Below are 20,329 nucleotides of genomic sequence, written 5' to 3'. Positions count from 1 at the left end.
AAATTTGTTTAAATATTACCTTAAATTTATTTTTCTAGTACTATTTTAGTATACTATATTGTTGAGGAGTAATTTATTTATAAACTATAAATATTTTGCTGATATTTTCAAACAAAAGGTGCGTGGCTATTTTATATAACAACTAACTAAACGGTATTGTAATTTTAAAAAATAAACCGAAGTATCTTTAATATTTTTTTTTAATTGGATTAAAAAATGTTTTTAAAGTTTTAAAAAGTATTAGCATTTATCGACTTTAGGTATTTGTATCTAGTTCTAGATAAAAGTTTTTCTTTATGCTTCTTTAAGTTTCATTTATATTTTTGTACAGAACATTTTATTTATATTGATAATTATTTAGTTACAGTTTATTTAATGAAAAGTTTAGATGCAACTTCAAATATAATATTTTTTATACTATAAATCTTAAAATCAGTATTACAGTTTTAAACATATTAGTTTTTTGTAAATATAATTTTTGATCGATGAAAAAATATTTTTACAGTAAAGTACAAAACTAAAATTTTTAATAATCTCGAATGAACTTTAAATTATTTCATAACTGGGTGTAATTTTTACATTGAAATAGTAAAGTTTGATTTAAATTTTGAACTGAAACGATATTTTCTAATATTTTAAATAATAATCACAACTTTTTAAATAAAAAAGTATTCGCATAAACTTTTTATTGACAATTTTAGAAAAAAATCAATTCTTTTTCATTTTTAAATTTATCTTTTAAAGCTAATAAAAAAACGATGATATTCTTTATTTTATTTTGTTGTTAATAGATAATCTAAAAAAAAAAATAACCAATAGGGATAAACCAATATGTTATATTAGGTTCATATGGTGAAAAGAATATCAATGTAAACACTAAAAACTTTTAAACTAAAATGAAAGTATATTATAGGATATATTAGTTATGTACCTTTTTAACTTCAACAGTTTATCAACAACCATAATTACAACTTTAAAGCATTTTGGTTTGCTAAAATGTAAAACATTTAATAGGCAATGCTAGTTGCTCAACACCAAATAAAAAAGCTTCACAAAAATAATTTACATAAGCTAAGTATTATTATTTACACTTCTCTAGTTATTTAGAAGTAACAATGCTTTAAAGACCGTACTATTAATAAAACTATATGTGTTTTTTTTTTCATTTTGTTAAAATAAACTAAATAGTTATCACAAATCACTACTGTTTTAGTAATGCTTTAGTTATATATATGTTTCTGTATTCAATTATCAACAAAAACATCAGCGAAAGCCTATGTATTAATATTAGTCAAAGAGAAGTTCTAGCTATTTTTACAACTCTATTATTGAAAAAATAGTTTGTGTTGAATTAAACTTAATATACAACATCCCTTTTCTAGACAAAGACTGTTTAATATTATCAACTTGCAATTAGTACCAAAATAGCCTATTGAAAACTTCTAGTTTTTCGTTAGCCTTAAAATTAATATTTTTAACAATAAATTATTGAGAAGCTTGATCTATCTTATATTAGTTAGTTAAATATTTCAATTAGAAAACACATGTACAGAATTTTTAAACTCTACGATTATGAAGAAAACTGTAGAATGTGAAATTCATCAAAGTTGATTACAACTATGGTAATACGAAACAGATGGTAACAGTACATGCTGTGAACTCTAAATGAAAAGTTTTATAAAATCTTTTTTAAGAACATGATGAGTAAACTTAGATTTTAGACTTGTAATAAAACAACTAAAAATATTTTACGGAAAATAATTAATAAAACTTTGTTTCAAAACTTAAATAGAACTTTGTTATAATGTTTTGGTACAAATTTTTTCGATTGTTTAATGACACGATTGCACAATTTTTCTTAAACTTTATTGTGTTATATCTGCAAAACCTGTAATTGTGATAAAACGGAAATTGCAAACGCTTACACAAGAGCTGCATTAAAAAAAAGTAAAGAATAATTTGGTTCGTGCCCTCATTTTAAGAAACTTCACTCTAGAACTTAAAATGTTGTAATGAAAAAAAAAGTACTAATTGTATACAGATATAAACTAGCAAGTAAACATTAGTTTCTATAACTTATTATTAAGTATAAAGCTACAGTTTACAGTTTAGTTTGAAGTACAATTTACTAAAAGCGAGATCAATAATAGTTATGTTTATCAATGTTCACATTTACAAGCTTTTTAGACTTAAGTTTGTAAAAATTTTGATCTATCTATTTTTTGATAAGTGAAGTTTATATTTTTTTGAAAAGTGTTAAAATAAACCTTGAATATATTTTTGAAACATTTTTTTTAAGCTGCCTCAATAGATTTTTTAATTTTTTTCTAAGTTTTTTTCTAAGGAAATTAAAAGTTTTTACTATTTTTTATTAGTTTTCTTTGTTTTAAATATAGGACGTAAGTTTAACTTAAGCCTTGGTATCTACGTTAATGTTTGTTTTAATTTTTAGAATGTAATTATAACTGAAGTTAGTTGTTAAAGTAAAATGTTGTTTTTTAAATAAATCATGTGAAATAAAATTTTAAAGTTAGTTAAATTTTTAGTAACTAGTTTCATGAAAGTTGTATTTAGTTATTTTAAAAATCACTACTTTATCATAAAATAAAAATTGTTTTCTAGTAGTTAGTAAACCAGCAACAAAATTTAAAATTAACTTCTATTTGTATTAATATTAACTTAAAGTTTTATCATTATTGTCCTGGGCAAGACGTTGAAAGGTATCCGTGGTGTGCGACTCGATAACCAAAAGGTTTTTTTCGTGCACCAGGTCTTTGGACTTAGTGTTTTGAGCGTCTTTTTTGTGTTTAATAAACTATATCAAAACCAATGTCTAAAATCGACATCTTTCAACAACCATTAAAGGAAATCAAATTAAGTTATACATATTTAATAAAATAGACAAGAAGTCGGTACATTAAAACTTTTAATAGTATTTTATAAGTATAAAAAATGTATTTTTTTTTAATTTTAATGTTTCAGTAATTTTGATTGTTTCTATTTTTTAGATTTAAAAGTTAAAAAAAAAAACAACAATACTAATTTTGAATACTTAAGTTTTTATTTTTTTATTCCATAAGGTTTTATTTGACAAAATTTCTTACAATGTAAATTAACAAACTAAATTGAAAGTGAATTAATTTCTAACGGTAGTACGCTTATATAAATGTTTTAAGGAAACTATATTAGCTATTTATGTAATTAAATTTTTTTACCAATCTACCATAAAACTTGTTTTAAAAATGAAAGAAACCGATAAAGTTATATTTTTTTAAGCAACATCACAACAACAGATACATAAGATACATGAGAAAGAAAGTTTTTATGCTTTACAGTTGTACTTTGCTTTTTATTTTTCTATTTAGATAAATTAAAATTATCAACGCAAGACAATGTTCGGTAGTAAAGTATACTATTTATGTTTTTATTTTAAATTTCAAAAGCTTCAAATTAAAATATAAAATGTAATATGAAATTAAGAGTAATATGATCTTAGCAAACTGATTATTAAGCAAAGTGAATAAAAAAAATGGCAAATAGTATCAAAGTAAAAATTCTTTAAAAACTTTTTCAAATATTATACTGAAAATAATATTTGTAAAGTTAATAACTAAAACGTTATGTAAATCGTTGTAAAAAAGTTAGTAATAATCAAAAATACAAGTGTACGATGTTTTTATACATTTTATAATTTCAAAAATATAACAAACTAATTAGGAAGTTATAAAACATAATTTTAGTTTAGTTATTATAAGTTAGTAAAATTAGATACTTCAGAAGATTTAAATCTAAATTTTAAAACATTGGCTTCTAAAGTATCTAAGATTTTCACAATAGATAAATAAAAAAATTTTAAGTTTTTAAATAAATACCTGTTTTATTTATTTTGGTTACAAAAACTGTATTATACTTTTTTAACAAAAAATAAAAAATACTATGGTTACTATAGAGCTACTAAACTAAGATTACAAAATACATTATACCACTTATACTTTCACAACTCTTCAAAACTCTTGGCGCAATAAACTAAACTCTATTATAAATTTTTACGAACACATTTACTAAATTGCTATTTGTAAGGTTTAAAAAAATTATTTCACTCATATGATTAACTTTACAATTGGCTAAATTTTTTAACTTAATCATTGTTTATATACTTGAATTATTAAAGTATTCAGTGGCAAAATAAATATATACAAATATTTTAATTTGCTAATATAAATATTTCACATAGCTAAAACTAAAATCGATTATATATCTTTTAGGTCTACTTTTTTTAATGTTTCAAATTTGAAAATAAACGTGTGTTAAGCTTTATTTTACTTTTTTTTAGCCGCTAAATTTTACTTTATGTAGTTTAAAATTACCTCGTTTTTTACAAAAAAAGTTAAAAAGAAGTTTCAAACGCAACAAACTAGGATAGTTTAAAATCAAGTTTGTACTTTTGAAATATATCTTTTAGTAATACAACTTAAAGTTTTTGTATTTTGTTGTAACAGGAGTAAGTTTTATGAGATTTACTCATAATTAATATATTAAAAATAAAATTTAGATAAAAATGCTGTTATAAAAAAGCTTTCACAGTTCGTTGTATAAAACACTTAGAAAGAAATCTCTCTTTTACTTTTTATTGACTAATAAAAAAAAGGTTAAAACAATTAATCCCGGGACCTGGTGTAAAAAAAAACTTATCGGTTATTGAGTCGTACATCACTTGAATACAGTTTAACGGTTTGTCCAGGTAAAAGTTCTCAACTCTGCTTGTTCATATAAAATCTATTAAATAATTTATTTAATTTAAGGATCCTTAAAAATTCGACCTTCAAGTTTTTGGTTGAAAAATTTTCAACATGTATTAATAATTGCATAAAAATATTCTACGCATTTAAAAACGACTTAAAGAAAGTTTAAGGGAGGCACTTCTCGATTTTATTAAAACAGACTTAGAATTAATGAAAAGTTAAAAAATCAAAAAAGCCTCGATTTTTCTTCAAATCGTCTGAAATAATTAGAATGGTTTTTTGTGATAATTGCTACCTGGAAAAATTTTTCAATCGAAAACTGTTGGTAGCATTTTTCAGGTCCCATAAAATTTACATAAGGAATGTTTTAAAAATATTGATTTCGTCTCTACATCAGCTTTTTAAGTTCATCAAAGAAAATTCACAGTGTTTTTGTGATACTTACTAAAATTAAAATGATTTCCAGCTGAAAATTCAAAGATTGCTAATTTTATCAGAGTCCTAAAACTAGATATAATAAAAACTAGAACTCTAAAAAATGAGCTAGCTTATCTAAAATTTGACTTAACGGTATTTTCTTATTATAGCTTTTTCGTAAAAAGTAAGTAGTGATTTAAATATGATACTTTTAGTTACTTTAATTTTACAATGCGTTGTAACACAGTAGTTTTTTTTTTTATCTTTTTTACTGTTTTAAGATCTTAAATTCTAAATTAAATCTTATTTATTTAAATGATAGCTTAGTTGTTATCAGAATCTATTATATATTGTAAAAGAAAATTGTTCGGAATGATTTAAAAGAATTTTCGTATGACAATCAAAAATTTAATTTTATAACTTTGGTAATAATAAGCCGAATTTTAGCATGAATAATTTAAAACTTAGCAACCCAAAGATAAATAAAACTTTATTATTTTTAAGAAAAGCCCAGCTTTTAAAAATTCTTATTAACAAAAAATAAAACACCAAAACAACTACATAAAACATAAAAAGTTTAACGTGCGATATTAGATTACGACAAAACTTATCTTACAAACCAGGATTAAACCTAGAAAGCTTAAATCTCGTTAAGGGAGTAAAGTAAATTTATTACGTTATTTTCATGTAAAAAAAATGTCGTAATTTTATAACTGTAAAAATATATTCTTTGTTTGATAATTAAAATACTTAACTAATATCGTGTTAAGCTCAGTGCGTTTATTTAAATGCCTTACCTTAATAAAAACATCAAATAGTTAGGTTCTGCATTTTTAAGCATAATTTTGAAAAATAATATTACTGCCCTTTAACCTTAAAGTCGCTCTCTATTTTTCCAAAATACTACTTTTTGCCAACTGACCAGCTAAAATCGCGCAAAAGAAGGCGAAATTGTATCCATTTGGAAACCCTGCTTACATAGTTTCCATAATTTAATTAATAAAAATTTGACTTGTGTAAACAATTTGGTTTCTTACACTTAGATCTATCTTGACGAACTAAGTTTGATACAATTTTTAATGTGGCCCCTAGATTTGTAAAAGCTTCATCTGTATGAACTTTACTTTAAAATAAAAATTTCAGAGGAGACCTAAATATTTTTGTTTGTAAAATACTTAATACTAAATCCAATTGTTATAAAACTATATAATATTCGTGATTATTAAGTCTAAAATAAGTAAAGTAAACTAAAATACACAACAAAACAACAAATAATAATATAAACAAACAACTCACGTTAATGGAAAGAAAAACTGATTCAAATTTTACTGTTGTTAATACACGAACAAAATACATTCATTACATCTAATAATTACTTCACAATATAAATGAGGTTATTTCAACTATTTAATTAGCATTGCAAAGTATGCTAAATTAGTTTTTATGTTTGTAATCTATTTTGAACAAAATAAAACAAATATGTTAGTTCAAATGTAAAAGTCAAAATTTAAAAAATTAAAATTTAAGAAAACAAAACACAAAAAATACCAAACTTGTTATTGAGCTTACAAAGTACTGACCGATAATTAAGTTACAGATAAAATCACAATAACTTAAATTAAATATATATTGTTTCTAATAACTATTAAAATAATTGATTGATAAAGTAGCAGTTGATTTACTGCAGGTTTATACTTAGCATATGACCACCTCGTCGTTTTACATTTTAACTTTCATATATATCACAGTTTACTTATTAAATATTTAAAATATATGTATGGGATATTTAATTTAAACACTCAACTGCTACTGTATCAATTAACTGTATTAACAGTAAAATTTGAATCAGTTTTTCTTTCCATTAACGTGAGTTGTTTGTTTATATTATTATTTGTTGTTTTGTTGTGTATTTTAGTTAACTTTATTTGTTTTAGACTAAATAATCACAAATATTATATAGTTTTATAACAGTCAATTTTAATATTAAGTATTTTACTTAATATTAACTACTATCTGTAGAAAATATTTTATTTTAATGAAAACATGTATACACCTACTTTACTCTATGCTTCTATTCTTTCATTACAGTAATTATTTTTTACAAAACACAGTTGAAGTGTGTTGGTTCGTTAACACACAGAAACACATGTTGGTACAATAAAGGAAGATTACTGTACAATTTGTTTTTATTTATATTCAAGTGAATCACTAGGATCTTTTGTTAGCAAACGATTAAACCTATAATTTTGAACAGTTATTTTTTGTTTGTAAATATTATACTACTACTTTGCAAACATGCAAACTTAAAAACGTATCGTATTAAAATTTTAAAAAATAACATTAGTTTAAATCTTCAACTGCGTTTTATGAAATATTTATAGAGAGCTTGATATAATACACATACATGAAGATATTTTTCTAGCTTAACTAACTTTGTTAAAACTCTTTTCTAGTCAGAGAAAAAGCAAGAAGTATATAAATTAAAACTATAAACCAAATTTTAATTGTGTAAAGAAACGTTTAAAAAAAGTTAAAATGTAAAAAAGAAGATAAAAAATTAATACAAATAGAATTTTTTGTAAATCTTGATATACTTTTTTTTTTTTAATTTGTAATTTAATAAATCTTTTATCAACTGTAGTATAAAGTTGTTATTTAGTTAAAAAAATATTTAGAAAACCTTAACAATCTATTTGTACAAAATATGATGTAATAACAAATGAACAACTTTGTTAAAAATAAAACAATGATTTAAAATTGTATAAAGTATTATTAAGTATTTATAATAAGTCAAGTAATGTACTTAGACTGATATTTTATAAAATATTATTTAAACTGTCGTTAATATAATTACACGTTGCAGCATTCAGTGTAGTAAAACTGTCTTAAGTTATTTTATTAAAACTAACAATAAGTTTTTGTCAAAAAACAATCAACAGTAATTTGTTAGCTTTTTAATTAGAACAAATAGTTTAAAATGTTTTAAAGTTACTTTTCTATTTAAGCTGTACTTGAAGTTGTTATATAAATATATAATCAACTAACTTTTGCACTGAGCTTTTGTTTTACTTTCCCATTCCCACTCTCCATCATCATTACAAAAAAGTTTTTCTCCAGCGTTACCCCCCTCAAATCCTTCTATGCAAACGATTTGACAAGTAGAAGAGTGCTTATTTTCGTTGCTGCAACTTATCTTCCCATTGGAAATATGTGGCAATTTTCCACATGTAATCTCTATTATATGATAAAAATTTAAAACTAACATAAAAGTACAAGTTGAAATAAAATATAATGTTTGCTAAGAGACTAGTACAACCCACAAAGTATTAAGATTTAAGTTTTTATAAACAAAATTTTATTCTTTAAACTTTATTCTTGAATTACCTTCGCATACTGGAAACTCTTTGGACCAGCTACCAGGAGAAAACTCGCCTTGGCAAACAGAAGTTTTAGAGCCAACGCTGCGATAACCAGTTCTGCATTGAAAAAAGCATACGGAACCGTGATAATTTAAATCCGTACAATTTCTGATTAGGTGAATATCATATTCGTCTATAACATCATCACATGTAATTCCTGATGACGTCACAAAACATAAGTTTTTTTTAAATATTGCCATTAACATTAGTTATTTAGTTACTTAAAACCAAATATTTAAATAGTGATCATAAGACTATGTTTTAAAATTTTCTAAGCTCTTAATCAGTTAAAACAATAGTACAGAAAATTTTAAAAGTCCTCAAAATTGATTATTAAGGTACTGTTTGTTCTTTAATTATCTCTGAAAAAATAAAACCTTAACTCGTTAATTTTAAAAGTAACATCATGCAAATTATAAAAAGAAACAAAGGGGCTACCCTCTGAAACTTTAACATACGCAAGCAAGCAGGGGGATATCCATTTATCATTTCAAAATTTCCACTTTGTTTACATTCTGCAGCTCTCGAACCATCTAATTCGTATCCAAGATCACAAGAAAACTCGCATCTATCACCAAACTGAATTCCAGAGCATTCAATAAAACCGTTACTTAAATCAGTAGGCTCTGGACATGTTACGTCTAGATGCAAAGTATTTTTTATTTTTAACTATATAAATAGTTTTCTTACTAACTTTAGAATACTAGTGTTTTTAACTTAATTTTTTTTCTAACAATCTTTAAAAGTATTATAGTTAAAAAGTTTTTATAATAATTTTCTTGATTTGGTTTATTTTAGCAAACTCTTAGCAATAAACAAGTCATAGAAAAGGAAAAGAAAATTTTTAAAGACATAACTTTAAAGTGTTTATTTCCTTTGAATTAAATCAACGTGAAATTTTCTATTATCTTAAAACCTTAAAACAATTAATTAACTAATTGATTAAAAGAAGTATGACGCAAGCTGTTTTTCAAACTTACGTCTACAGTAGGGTTTTAAAAGCTGACTCCAGGTTCCATCAGATTGGCAAATCATTGTTGAGTTACCATCTATCTCAAAACCATCATCACAAGTAAAAGTACAAACTGACATAAAAGAATTTGTACGCGTACATGTTATATGTCCGTTGTACATCACATCACTAGGATCAGGACATAAAACTCCTAAGAAATTTCAATAAATAGAAAAAAATTCACTATTTCGTGATTTTAGGTACATTTTTTACTCTGAGTTTTTAATAACTATATATACATTTTATCCTAACCTTGTCTAAAAATGTATATTTGACAAATCAAATTTAATAAAATTTCAACACTTTTGCAAACAGTTATTTTTAATTAATACTTTATATTCAAGTATTCTTTAAAACAGTTATAAAACAGGATCATAAAAGTTTTTTGAAGTCGATAATAAACATTTTTTTCTTAAAAATATTTTTCTTTTAGCCTTGAGTTATTTTAAATTTAGATGATTGTGTTTTTAACTGATTTTACTTAAATTTTCTGGTTTATTTTTGAGATTAAATTAACTGTTAAACTAACAATTTTTTTTAAGAATAGGTTAAAAAGATTAACTAAAATTTTTCTAATTTGTTTACATTGTTAGAAAATATAAATCTAGCAAACAATTTTAAATTAAAAAATTTGGTGTAAGGAAAAAGCATTTAATTAATTCAACAGCTTCAAATTTAAGATATAAATTTAAGAACCCACAAAGCATTTGCAGTACTTGCATACTAGAAAAGGTCGCGATTGCCAAAGCCGATAGAAAGGATAACTTAAATAAACGGCATGAACTCTTTTATTCTTGCCCGCACTTCAAAAAACTCCGCTTCAAACTTAAGTCTTAAGTTGTTCGTAATATAGGTTTTATGCATACTCTTAGAAAGTTTTTATGTAGCTACTATTTTCTTGAAACTAAAAGTTTTTATAAAAAGCATTCAAGCAAAATTTCAAATTTTCATAGCTATTACAAGTAAAAAATTGTTTAAATTTTCAATAGTTACGTCAAAATTAAAATTGGCTACATTAAAATGCATCTCAACTTCATTATTTCTCCTCTAGTAGTTGAGATCTCTTTATATGTTTTCTAAAAAAAACATATAATATTAATTTATAAGAAGCATTTGAATTTAATGCAAAGTCTTAAATAATGATAATAATTTTGTTTAATAATAGTGTTTATTTGTTTGTTGATTAACAGAGTATTATTGTTTAGTATTAAGTAATTAAAACTTATTTTTCATGCAAAATTAATAAATTAACCTTTGAGTAATTCATCATTAAAATGAGCTCCACAAGTTACAGTGTTTAAGAGACATGACTTAAAAGCAAGGTTTCCTAATTTTTTTCATAATCCCCCCTTAGCAGTAATTTAAAAAATAATAGCCTCCTTATTCAGAATCGGCAGGTAAACCTTAAAAAGTGGAAGTTTTCTAGTAGAAGTTTCAAATCCTTCAGACCATTTTTTAAACTCTTCATCACAAACCCAAATATAACTACTGTAAGTTAGTTGTTGTCACCTTGATAAATTATCATACCTTTTTTTATTCTTTATAACGAACCCAATAATATTTAGAGTAAGTTTAAAACTTCTAGATTAATATCCATAAAATATTCTATTTATTTCGTCTTTTTTGCAAATATCTGATTTATAGTATTATATTAATAAAAGAGTAAGTCACGAAAATTTTAGTATGTTTGTAATGCATAATTATTTTAAGCAGTTTTGTTTTAAATACTTTTCTTTTGTAAATTCATTCAAAGTTTTGTTAAATTTCTTTTAATCTTACACTAATTTTTAAAATTTTTGGATTTCTTAAATATAATATTATTTATAACATGTCAAAAGTCGAACTAACTTTCGCATTTTAATTTAGCAGATGACCATTTTCCATTTTCTTGACATGTCCTTTTAGTTTCTCTTTTAGCTCGGTATCCATCTTTACAACTAAGTGAACAGATAGAACCTTGTGATTCTCCGTCAGTGCAACTAAGTATTCCATGATGGGGTATATTAAGTGGTTTACAACCGGATTCTGTTTGAAAAACTAGTAGTATTTAATATTTTATTGTTTTCTGCAAAAGTTGTAAAGCTTATTTAGTATTTAAAATACTAGCCCTTTGTTATTATTGCAAATTAAAGATCCAAACGAAACATGTTAGTTAAAACCTAACAAAAAACCTTTAAAAATTTTTTTATTAGATTTAAAACAATCACCTATTTTTAGGTAAAGCACAGTTCTACGGAGGTCTACATATTTTTTTATAAGTTGTATTTAGTTATTAGATAATTAATTATCTAAATGCTTACAAGTTTTCCTTTCATTAAAAAAAACACCGGGTTAAAGAAGCGTTTAGACGCTAAAACGGTTGACCAAGAAAAAGTTTATTTTTGTGTTATTCAATTTATATAAATAAACAACATAGATAAATACTACTAAATATGGCTGCACTCTCAGCAATATGAAAAAACACAAGTCTCAAAATTTAACTCAATCTAGTTTTAAATAAACGAAATAAACTTTTTAGTAATTGTATACATTTTTCAAGCTTGTACAGTAACCTCTCGCATATTCACGCACATTGTGTCTAAAGAAAAAGTGTGTAAAGATACGAGATATCGTAAAGATACGAGAGGTTCCAAATATACTTACTATAATGACTGTTTTTTTTATATTACTTCTAGATAAAAGCAAACCTACTTTTAACAAATTGTTTACTTTATATATAAATATTAAAACAAAAGATAAAACTATACACATATAAAATAAAAGGATTTAGATTTATACAAAATAATAATAAGTAGATTTTATCTTTATTTATATGTGAATTATTTGATACTTAACATTTGTATTCTATTCTACTTAGCAATTTCAATTTATATTAAGCATTTGCTTACAATTAAGAAATGGTGTGTGTGTCATATATAGGGCAAGAGTGTTGTATTATTTATTTGTGTTTTAAACTCTCATTATTTTATTATACCTTCATTATTTAGCACAGTCATATTTCTTTCAGAATTTTAATTCAATCTCTTATTGTTAATAAATTATCTGATATACTAAGGTATTACTAAATGTTTATCATTAGTCAAGGAATATAAGTTTACAAAGTCTAAATATATAAAGAGGTTAGTTAGCATTTAAAAACATGTTTTAAATTAAAAATATACAATAAACCTAATATGTGCAATAAAAAAAAATAAGATTTTAATTTTTTGAACTTTTAGAACTCTAAAATGCGTAACTAAACAAGAGTGCGTAAAGATGCGAAAGGTTACTGCATTTTAATAATTTTAAACGTTTATGCAAACTTAGTGTGTCTTATACTTTTTAATGATTTATTTAGTGACGTATCAATTCTTAAAGTTTTTAGCTTAAATTCATGTTCATTTTGATTTATTTTTTAAGATACTATAGTAATAAACTAACTGAAGAGCTGTTCTGTCTAACAGAACAACGAAACATTTATATAAGTAAAATGTAGTATTGTATTAATACATACATGTATATATAGAAAATAAGGTGGTTATAAAAACTAAATCACCTTCCACAGAGCCCACTTGAAGGGCTTTTAAACATTTGGTTGAGAAAATTCGAGTTTAAAACTAAGAGAACATATGTGTCATTAAAACATTAAAGTTGTAAAAACAAACTGATGATAGCAAAATATTTCGTTGAATTTAAAAAATATATGTTCTGTTATTTTTAGACTCGAGTTTTCTTAGTAAACTACATATAATAATGTATATATATATATTTATATGCTAATATAATAGTAATTTAAAATATATAAAGCTCTGCAGAACTAAAACAAAACCAAAAAACAACAAAACATGTAGTTTAGTAAGCCTATAAAAGTACGGGAATGAAAAACTAAAAAAGATTCATTGCTAACTAAAAGAAAAACAGCAACCCTGTCTTCAAATTTTAAATATGTATTTTGTAAGAAAAAAAATAATAATAAAAATCAAAATAACAAAGAAAGAAAACTATAAATAAGAACAAACAAGAAAAAACAAAACATAAGTTAACTTGTACAGAAATTGATTTTAAGAATGCTTAACTAAAATTATTAAAGTTTAATTTATTTGACACGTGATATTACGTATTTTTATGACTCTTTTTTTTAAATTTCGCTGTTACCTTTATTGTTGTTCTAATGAAATGCTTTATGCGTAGAAACTATTGTAAACAAGTCGAACATTAGCTTTTTTTTGTATAATTAATATATATATATATATTCTTCTCTGACTTTAAAAAGAAGTTCTACGTCGGCTTATGCTCCACTCAATTCTGATTTCGGTATGCCAACCATAAAAAATCCTTAAAGGTGGTGTAATCGAAAATGAAACTGAGCTTTCGAATTATGTTTGCGGCCTTAAGCGCAAATACATTGATTTTAAATTAACTTGGGAGGTGATAAAAAGAGCACAGCCAATAGCAGATGGTAACAACCCTGTTTGTAAGCTGTGCTTAAAAGAATCAACAGCCGTTATGTATGCGTTAAAAAAGGAAGTTTGTTTAAATAAGAGGAGCGAATTCATATCGTCTTGTCGACATATGAAAAAGCTCCTCTTAAAATACAACAAATTTGAAGTACTTTATAGTCAATTAACTGTTGTTTTCGTTAATTTTAGTAGTTTGATTGGTTAGATCAGGGGTCGGCAGGCAGTTAGTGGTCGCGGGCCAAATATCAAGTTTCCCAAGTCTTCGCGGGCCGCAGTTTTAGTTTTAGTGACATTTGACTAATCTTTTAGTTTTAGTCACACTAGAGAATAGTTTTACTTTTGTTCACCTTATTATTTAAAATGACTTTTAGCTATACATGGAATGCTTATTTAAGTTAATATTTATTAGAATAGAATTTAAGTTTACTAATATACTTAAGTGTTAATAAACTATGTACTTTCATAACCACTTGATAGAATAAACTTGATACTTTTGTAAATTTACTTACAACCTAACTCTCTATAAAAACTAAACTTGAAAGACAATTTATGGGTTACTTTTATACATTTGTTATATTAACAACCCTTATTTCATATTTCTAAGAACATTTACTTCAAAAAAAGTTTTTGCGTGCTAAATAATTTACACTCATTAAAAATTAGTAATTAGTTAAACTATTAAAGTTAATACCTGTTTGTATTCCAGAAAGCTAAAACAAATTCTTTAATATAATTATTTCTCGAATACTTTTATAAAATATCTTATTAGTAGTTAGTCTTATACATGGTTGCCACTTAAAAAGCAAACATGTCTGAGTTGTATAAAACCAGTCTAAGTTTATTAAAAGCTAATAAATAGTTGTTAATTAAGCTTAAATACCTAGTTAAAATATCATCATTATCAAAAAGTACACAAAGTATAAGAAAATAAGAAAAAAATGACAGTTAGTAAACTACACTACAGTCATAACAACTATTCTGAGAATTGGAAGATTTCTTTAAAGTGTTTGAAATAAAAGTTTCACTCACACCTGAGTTTTCAAGCTTTTAAAATAGCCTGTTTGTGTAGCAACTCAGTTAAAATAAAGGTCACAACATAAGAAATAACGAAGGTTATTAACAGTCAAAAAAAATACATGCCAAAAAAAGTTAGAAATCAGCTGGAATGGACAATCAAGTTTCTAAACAAATTTAACAAAAGTATAAAACTTTATTAAGTCATTAGCAAAGTAGAAAAACTTATTTCTTTTTAAGCACTATAGCAATTCTTTATCTTCAATAAGACTATTGCATCTAACAATAGAATTGAAAATTTAAGACGAAATACAAGAATAAAATAACGTTAGTTAGGAGTTATTGCGAGAAACGATAAAAAAGATAATCACTAAAGTCAGTTCCAACAAAGCACATGATTATCTTCAGTAACTACAGAATTATCAAAAAAAAATGTTAAAGCAAGTTATAAAGTAGCAAAATTAATTAATTTAAATAGGATTCCGTTAATAATTGAAAAATTTTCTAAAGAATTTATGTTGGCGGTAATAAAAATTATTTGTTCATTTCTTCAATGAGAACAAAAAGTCGTCTTTAGGAAATGCATTAAGGTTATAAAGTCGCATAAATCAAATTAGGACTTTAATCAATCTGTTAACATGAGAGCACTGATAGAAAAATTATTGCTTATCTGATAATTTTTATTAGAGATGTTTTTACTAACTTTGATATTTTACTAGAATTTCTTTGTTTAGTTCGAACGCGAAGCACAATAATCAGTGAAACTTTACAAGTAAAGGTGCAATGCACCAATACAAAGTTTTTGGAAGTAGAATTCCTTCTTTTACTTTTAGTATAAAGTTTAAAAACATGTTTTTAAAAATATATCAACATTAAAAAATACTGTTAAAATACTTTAATATATTTTTTGTGTTAAATCGAAATTTCATTACTTTACATGAAAAATTGTTCGAAATTCCAGGTTTTTTCAAAACTTCTCAAATTCAAGTTTTTTTTCAGAATTTTTAAGCATAAATTTTCAAATTCAAAGCTTTTCCGGGATTCAATTTGTTTTGGCAACACTGATTGTTAACACTTTTATGTCACAATAATATAAATAATATTTTGAATTATATCAGCTGCAAGACTTAAAATTTAACATGTATTATAAAACAAACTAACACTGTGGATTAAGCAAAACATACATCATAAGTTTAATTTGCCACTCTTTCAAGCAAAAAAGCCAGCCTGAGTCAACAAAAACATTCCTGATATTTTTGTATACAAAAAGCAATTCTAGTCAAAAACTAAAAAAATGACTTAGTTTGCCTGAGATTTGAAGTCGTTAAATAGTGATAGTCTGAGTGAGTAGCATTGTTTAGTTGTTTATTTGCTTGAATTTGAACTATTTTGATAAACAATGTACAAACTTAATAAATTTACCATCCCTAAGTCTAGTTTATATTAAATAGGTAGCTCCAAAAACAGGAGTTGTGTGTATTGGTATGCAAAGCATAAAAAGTAAATTAGTTTGACAAAAACGATGTTTTCAAAATGAAAATGTATACCGAACAAAAACTAATTATTATTATAACATAATTAAAAATTAATAAAAAATATAAAGTTATTATAATTATAATTAAAACATATTATTCTATGCCATATATGTTGTTTTAAATGTATCAAATTTAGATATTACTTGTAGAAACAACGATGTTAGAAAAATATGCCGAAACTAAACTTAAACTAACTAAAGTATAAAATTAAAAGTGGTTTAAAATATGAGCATCTTTTTAAGTTGGTGTGCATAGAAATTAATTTAAAGTGCAAAGAAAACTTCTAAAAAATTAAAATGTGTCATAACAAAAATCAATTAAAACTTTTTTCTTACTACTATGTTATTTTAAATGTGTTTACATTAAAATATAACATTTACAAACAAAAAATCTGTAAAAGAAACTTAGGTATATAAAATATTTAAAAAAGAATATCTAAGCTATAAAGAAATGACACTTTAGTTAATTAATGTGCATTACTTTTTTACAAAATAAAAAATATTTGCATTTAGTTTGTTTAATAAATAGGTATTATATAACTAACTTATTAAATCTAAACACTCTTTACATTCTTTTTTCAGATAATTACTTGCTGTTGTAAAAAAGAAGTTATTGTGAAACTGAAAAAATGACCTGTTAGAATGCTAATCTGTCTTTTTTACATTTTTAAACTAATGCAATAATTTCTTCTAATTATTTTAAAATGTTATACAGAGACTTAAAACCAAACTAATCAAATTAAATCGAATTACCGAAAAAAATTTAACTTGAAATATATTTTTGCTCGGCGGGCCACATTTACAATCTCGAGGGCCACAAAAATTTCATTCGCGGGCCGCATTCCATTCGAAAAAATAACGTGCTCGCGGGCCGCAGATTTACCCTTTGCGGGCCACAATTGGCCCGCGGGCCGCAGTTTGCCGACCCCTGGGTTAGATGGTAGATCGATTTTTGTACTGAATATTTGTAATGTACAATGTTTAATACTTACGTCATATTGTTTTTGTTTTTTTGTAAACTTTTGCATCTTTGTTTACCAAAATGCTTTTTATTTTAAATTTGAACTGGCCGGAGATTAGAGACAATCTTTTTTGTCTTTATGAAACATATGTTCCAGCATTTTTAAAATCGTCATTTCAATAAATTATATATATATCTATTTATAGAATTAAGTTAACTGTTCAAAATATAGTTTTAGTTATCTTTCCTATTAACAACCCAGTTGAAGTGTGTTGATTCGTTGACACACAGAAACATATGTTGGTAGAATAAAGAAAGATTACTGTATAATTTGTTTTTATAGAATTAAGTTATTAACTTAATAAATCAAATCTTTCACACTGAGCCCACCTTAAGGGCTTGATTAATAAAAAGGTTTTTTTCAAGATGTAAAACTCAAAGGACTCGAGTTTCGTGCCTATGCACTCATCCGCTTCAAAACAAGTTTAAAATAAAGCACAAAACAAAACAAACAAATGAAAGTTAAAAAATTTAGCATAAATAGATTATGACGTAATTTTGAAACTATCAAAAATCATGCAAAACGGCTTGTGCAAAAATTAATTTACCAATCGACAATTAACTGGCAAAAATTCATAAAACTTCAGTGAGTAAATATTTATTACGACAGATAATTGAAAGAGATAAGGATAAAATTAAGGTACAAATTGAAATTTAGATTATTTAAAGACAAAATTAAAACTTGTTAAACTTTAAAAGCGTTTTTTTTATATGTCTACAATACAATACAAACTCGCTTCTTTTATTTAGGCATCTCTTGTCTTTCAGTGCATATACAACGGCTGTTGCTTTTTTTGCTATTGCTTCAACGTTTTGCATGATTTTTGATAGTTTCAAAATTACGTCATAATCTATTTATGCTAATTTTTTTAATTTGCATTTGTGTGTTTTGTTTTGTGCTTTATTTTAAACTTGTTTTGAAGCTGATGAGTGCATAGGCACGAAACTCGAGTCCTTTGAGTTTTACATCTTGAAATAAACCTTTATATATATATATATATATATTTATATAAAATAAGGTTACTGTTTAAACTTAAACACTTTCAACTGAGCCCACTTGAAGGGCTTTTAAATAATTTATTAAAATGGCGATTTTAAAAATTCTGGAACATATGTTTCATAAAGCTTTAATTTTTCATAATTCTTTTGTATCTTTGTTTAGTACAGTGCTTTTTATTTTGAATTTAACTGGCTGATGATTAAAGCTTTATGAAAAATTAAAGCTTTATGAAACATATGTTCCAGAATTTTTAAAATCGCCATTTTAATAAATTATATATTTATATATATATACATATATATAGAAATAACATACACAAAATAAACTTTTGCTTGGTACAGCTGTTTCTGCGTTTAATACGCGTCCTCAGCCAAGTTTTATTTAATGAAAAGCAAACTTGTAAGTACAGCAATAAAATTATACAAAATTAGGTATTACGTAATAATAAATAGTTGATTTTAGACAAAATTATTAACAGAGTTTTTAGATAAATTGCTTTCGATAATATATGCAGCCAGTTTGTAATTCGTTTCTTTTGTTTAGAGATTCAGATTTTTTTAACTTTTAAAATTTCGATTTTTTCCGCATTGCACAATTTACATCCGTTTTTTAAACTGTATTTATTTTTCGTTCTTGTTAATATTTCCCACTGAATTTTAAAATTAACTTCGTTATTTTTTAGTTTCCAAATGTACTGCGATAAAGTTGTCGTATTTTTATGTTTTTCGTGTTTGAAGCTGTACTTGTGCTTTGTGTAGCGATTCTTGAACGATAGTCCAGTCGAGCCTACATAAAACTTGGTCTGGTTATCAGTTATGACTGTCGCTTTATAAATAATATTTTCCATTAGGCAACTTCCATTTACCGGGCATTCTTGTTTTTTGCAGTCACACATTCGCCTCTCTTTGTACTGCGTGTCTAACATCTTTCGATTGTGTGCCATTATAAGTTGTTTCATGTTTGGCATGCAGGAGTAGGACACTTTTAGTGTCTTCCTGTTAAAAACTTTACAATATGGATGGTTTTCAGTAAAGTTATTGTCCACAATCTCTAGGAAGCGCTTCCCAACCCGTGTTGCCACACTTTTGCAGAATGGATCGTTGAAATATAAAATATTTCTTCTCCTTCTTTTCTTGTTGTTACCCTTCTCGTTTTTGTGGCTATAGGCTAACTCGTGATCGTATCCACTTTCTCTTATAGCTTCCTGGTATTGTTGAGTTGTTTCCTTAAAAATGCTTTGACTGCTAGAAATCTTCTGGAGGCGGTTGTTCACTGCGACCGGTATGTGTTTTAACACATGCTCTGGATGGTTTGACTTGCTATTCACATAAACCGTATGCGCATTTGGTTTTCTATACGGCTTATGGCTTTCATTTTGAAGATCAAATGTTACATCTAAGAATTCTGTTACAAACAGATTGGCTTCGATGGTGGCATCAAAACCAATGTTTTTAAAGACTTTTCTTAGATGTTTGACTTATATATATATGTTTATATAGGTTTATTTATAGACAAAAAGGTTTATTTAAAGATGCAAAACTCAAAGGACTCGAGTTTCGTGACTATTCACTCATCAGCTTCAAAACAAGTTTAAAATAAAGCACAAAACAAAATCACTAATGAAAGTAAAAAAATTTTTGCATAATTAGATTATGACGTAATTTTGAAACTATCAAAATTCATGCAAAACGGCTTGTGCAAAAATTAATCTACCAACAGACAATAAACTAG

The 20,329-nt window shown here is 25.0% G+C and overlaps 1 protein-coding gene across 1 annotated transcript in view; it reads right to left on the bottom strand.

Annotated features, from left to right (window-relative positions):
* The window catches only part of LOC145848506 (sushi, von Willebrand factor type A, EGF and pentraxin domain-containing protein 1-like), a 159,879-nt gene that overhangs the window by 113,942 nt on the left and 25,608 nt on the right, over positions 1 to 20,329 (bottom strand). The window contains exons 10-14 of the mRNA XM_082953935.1: positions 11,439 to 11,615; positions 9,559 to 9,741; positions 9,037 to 9,219; positions 8,544 to 8,735; positions 8,205 to 8,393 (exon numbers count right to left, since the gene is read on the bottom strand). Of these exons, the coding sequence (XP_082810061.1) occupies positions 8,205 to 8,393; positions 8,544 to 8,735; positions 9,037 to 9,219; positions 9,559 to 9,741; positions 11,439 to 11,615 (924 nt within the window). The remainder of the gene's footprint in view (positions 1 to 8,204; positions 8,394 to 8,543; positions 8,736 to 9,036; positions 9,220 to 9,558; positions 9,742 to 11,438; positions 11,616 to 20,329) is intronic.

This window comes from Thalia democratica, chromosome 1 (genome assembly GCF_965202585.1).
Source record: "Thalia democratica chromosome 1, ktThaDemo2.hap1.1, whole genome shotgun sequence".
NCBI classification, from domain to species: Eukaryota; Metazoa; Chordata; class Thaliacea; order Salpida; family Salpidae; genus Thalia; species Thalia democratica.
The sequence above is the reverse complement of the archived record's forward strand: the minus strand, read 5'-3'. Positions and strand labels throughout refer to the sequence as shown.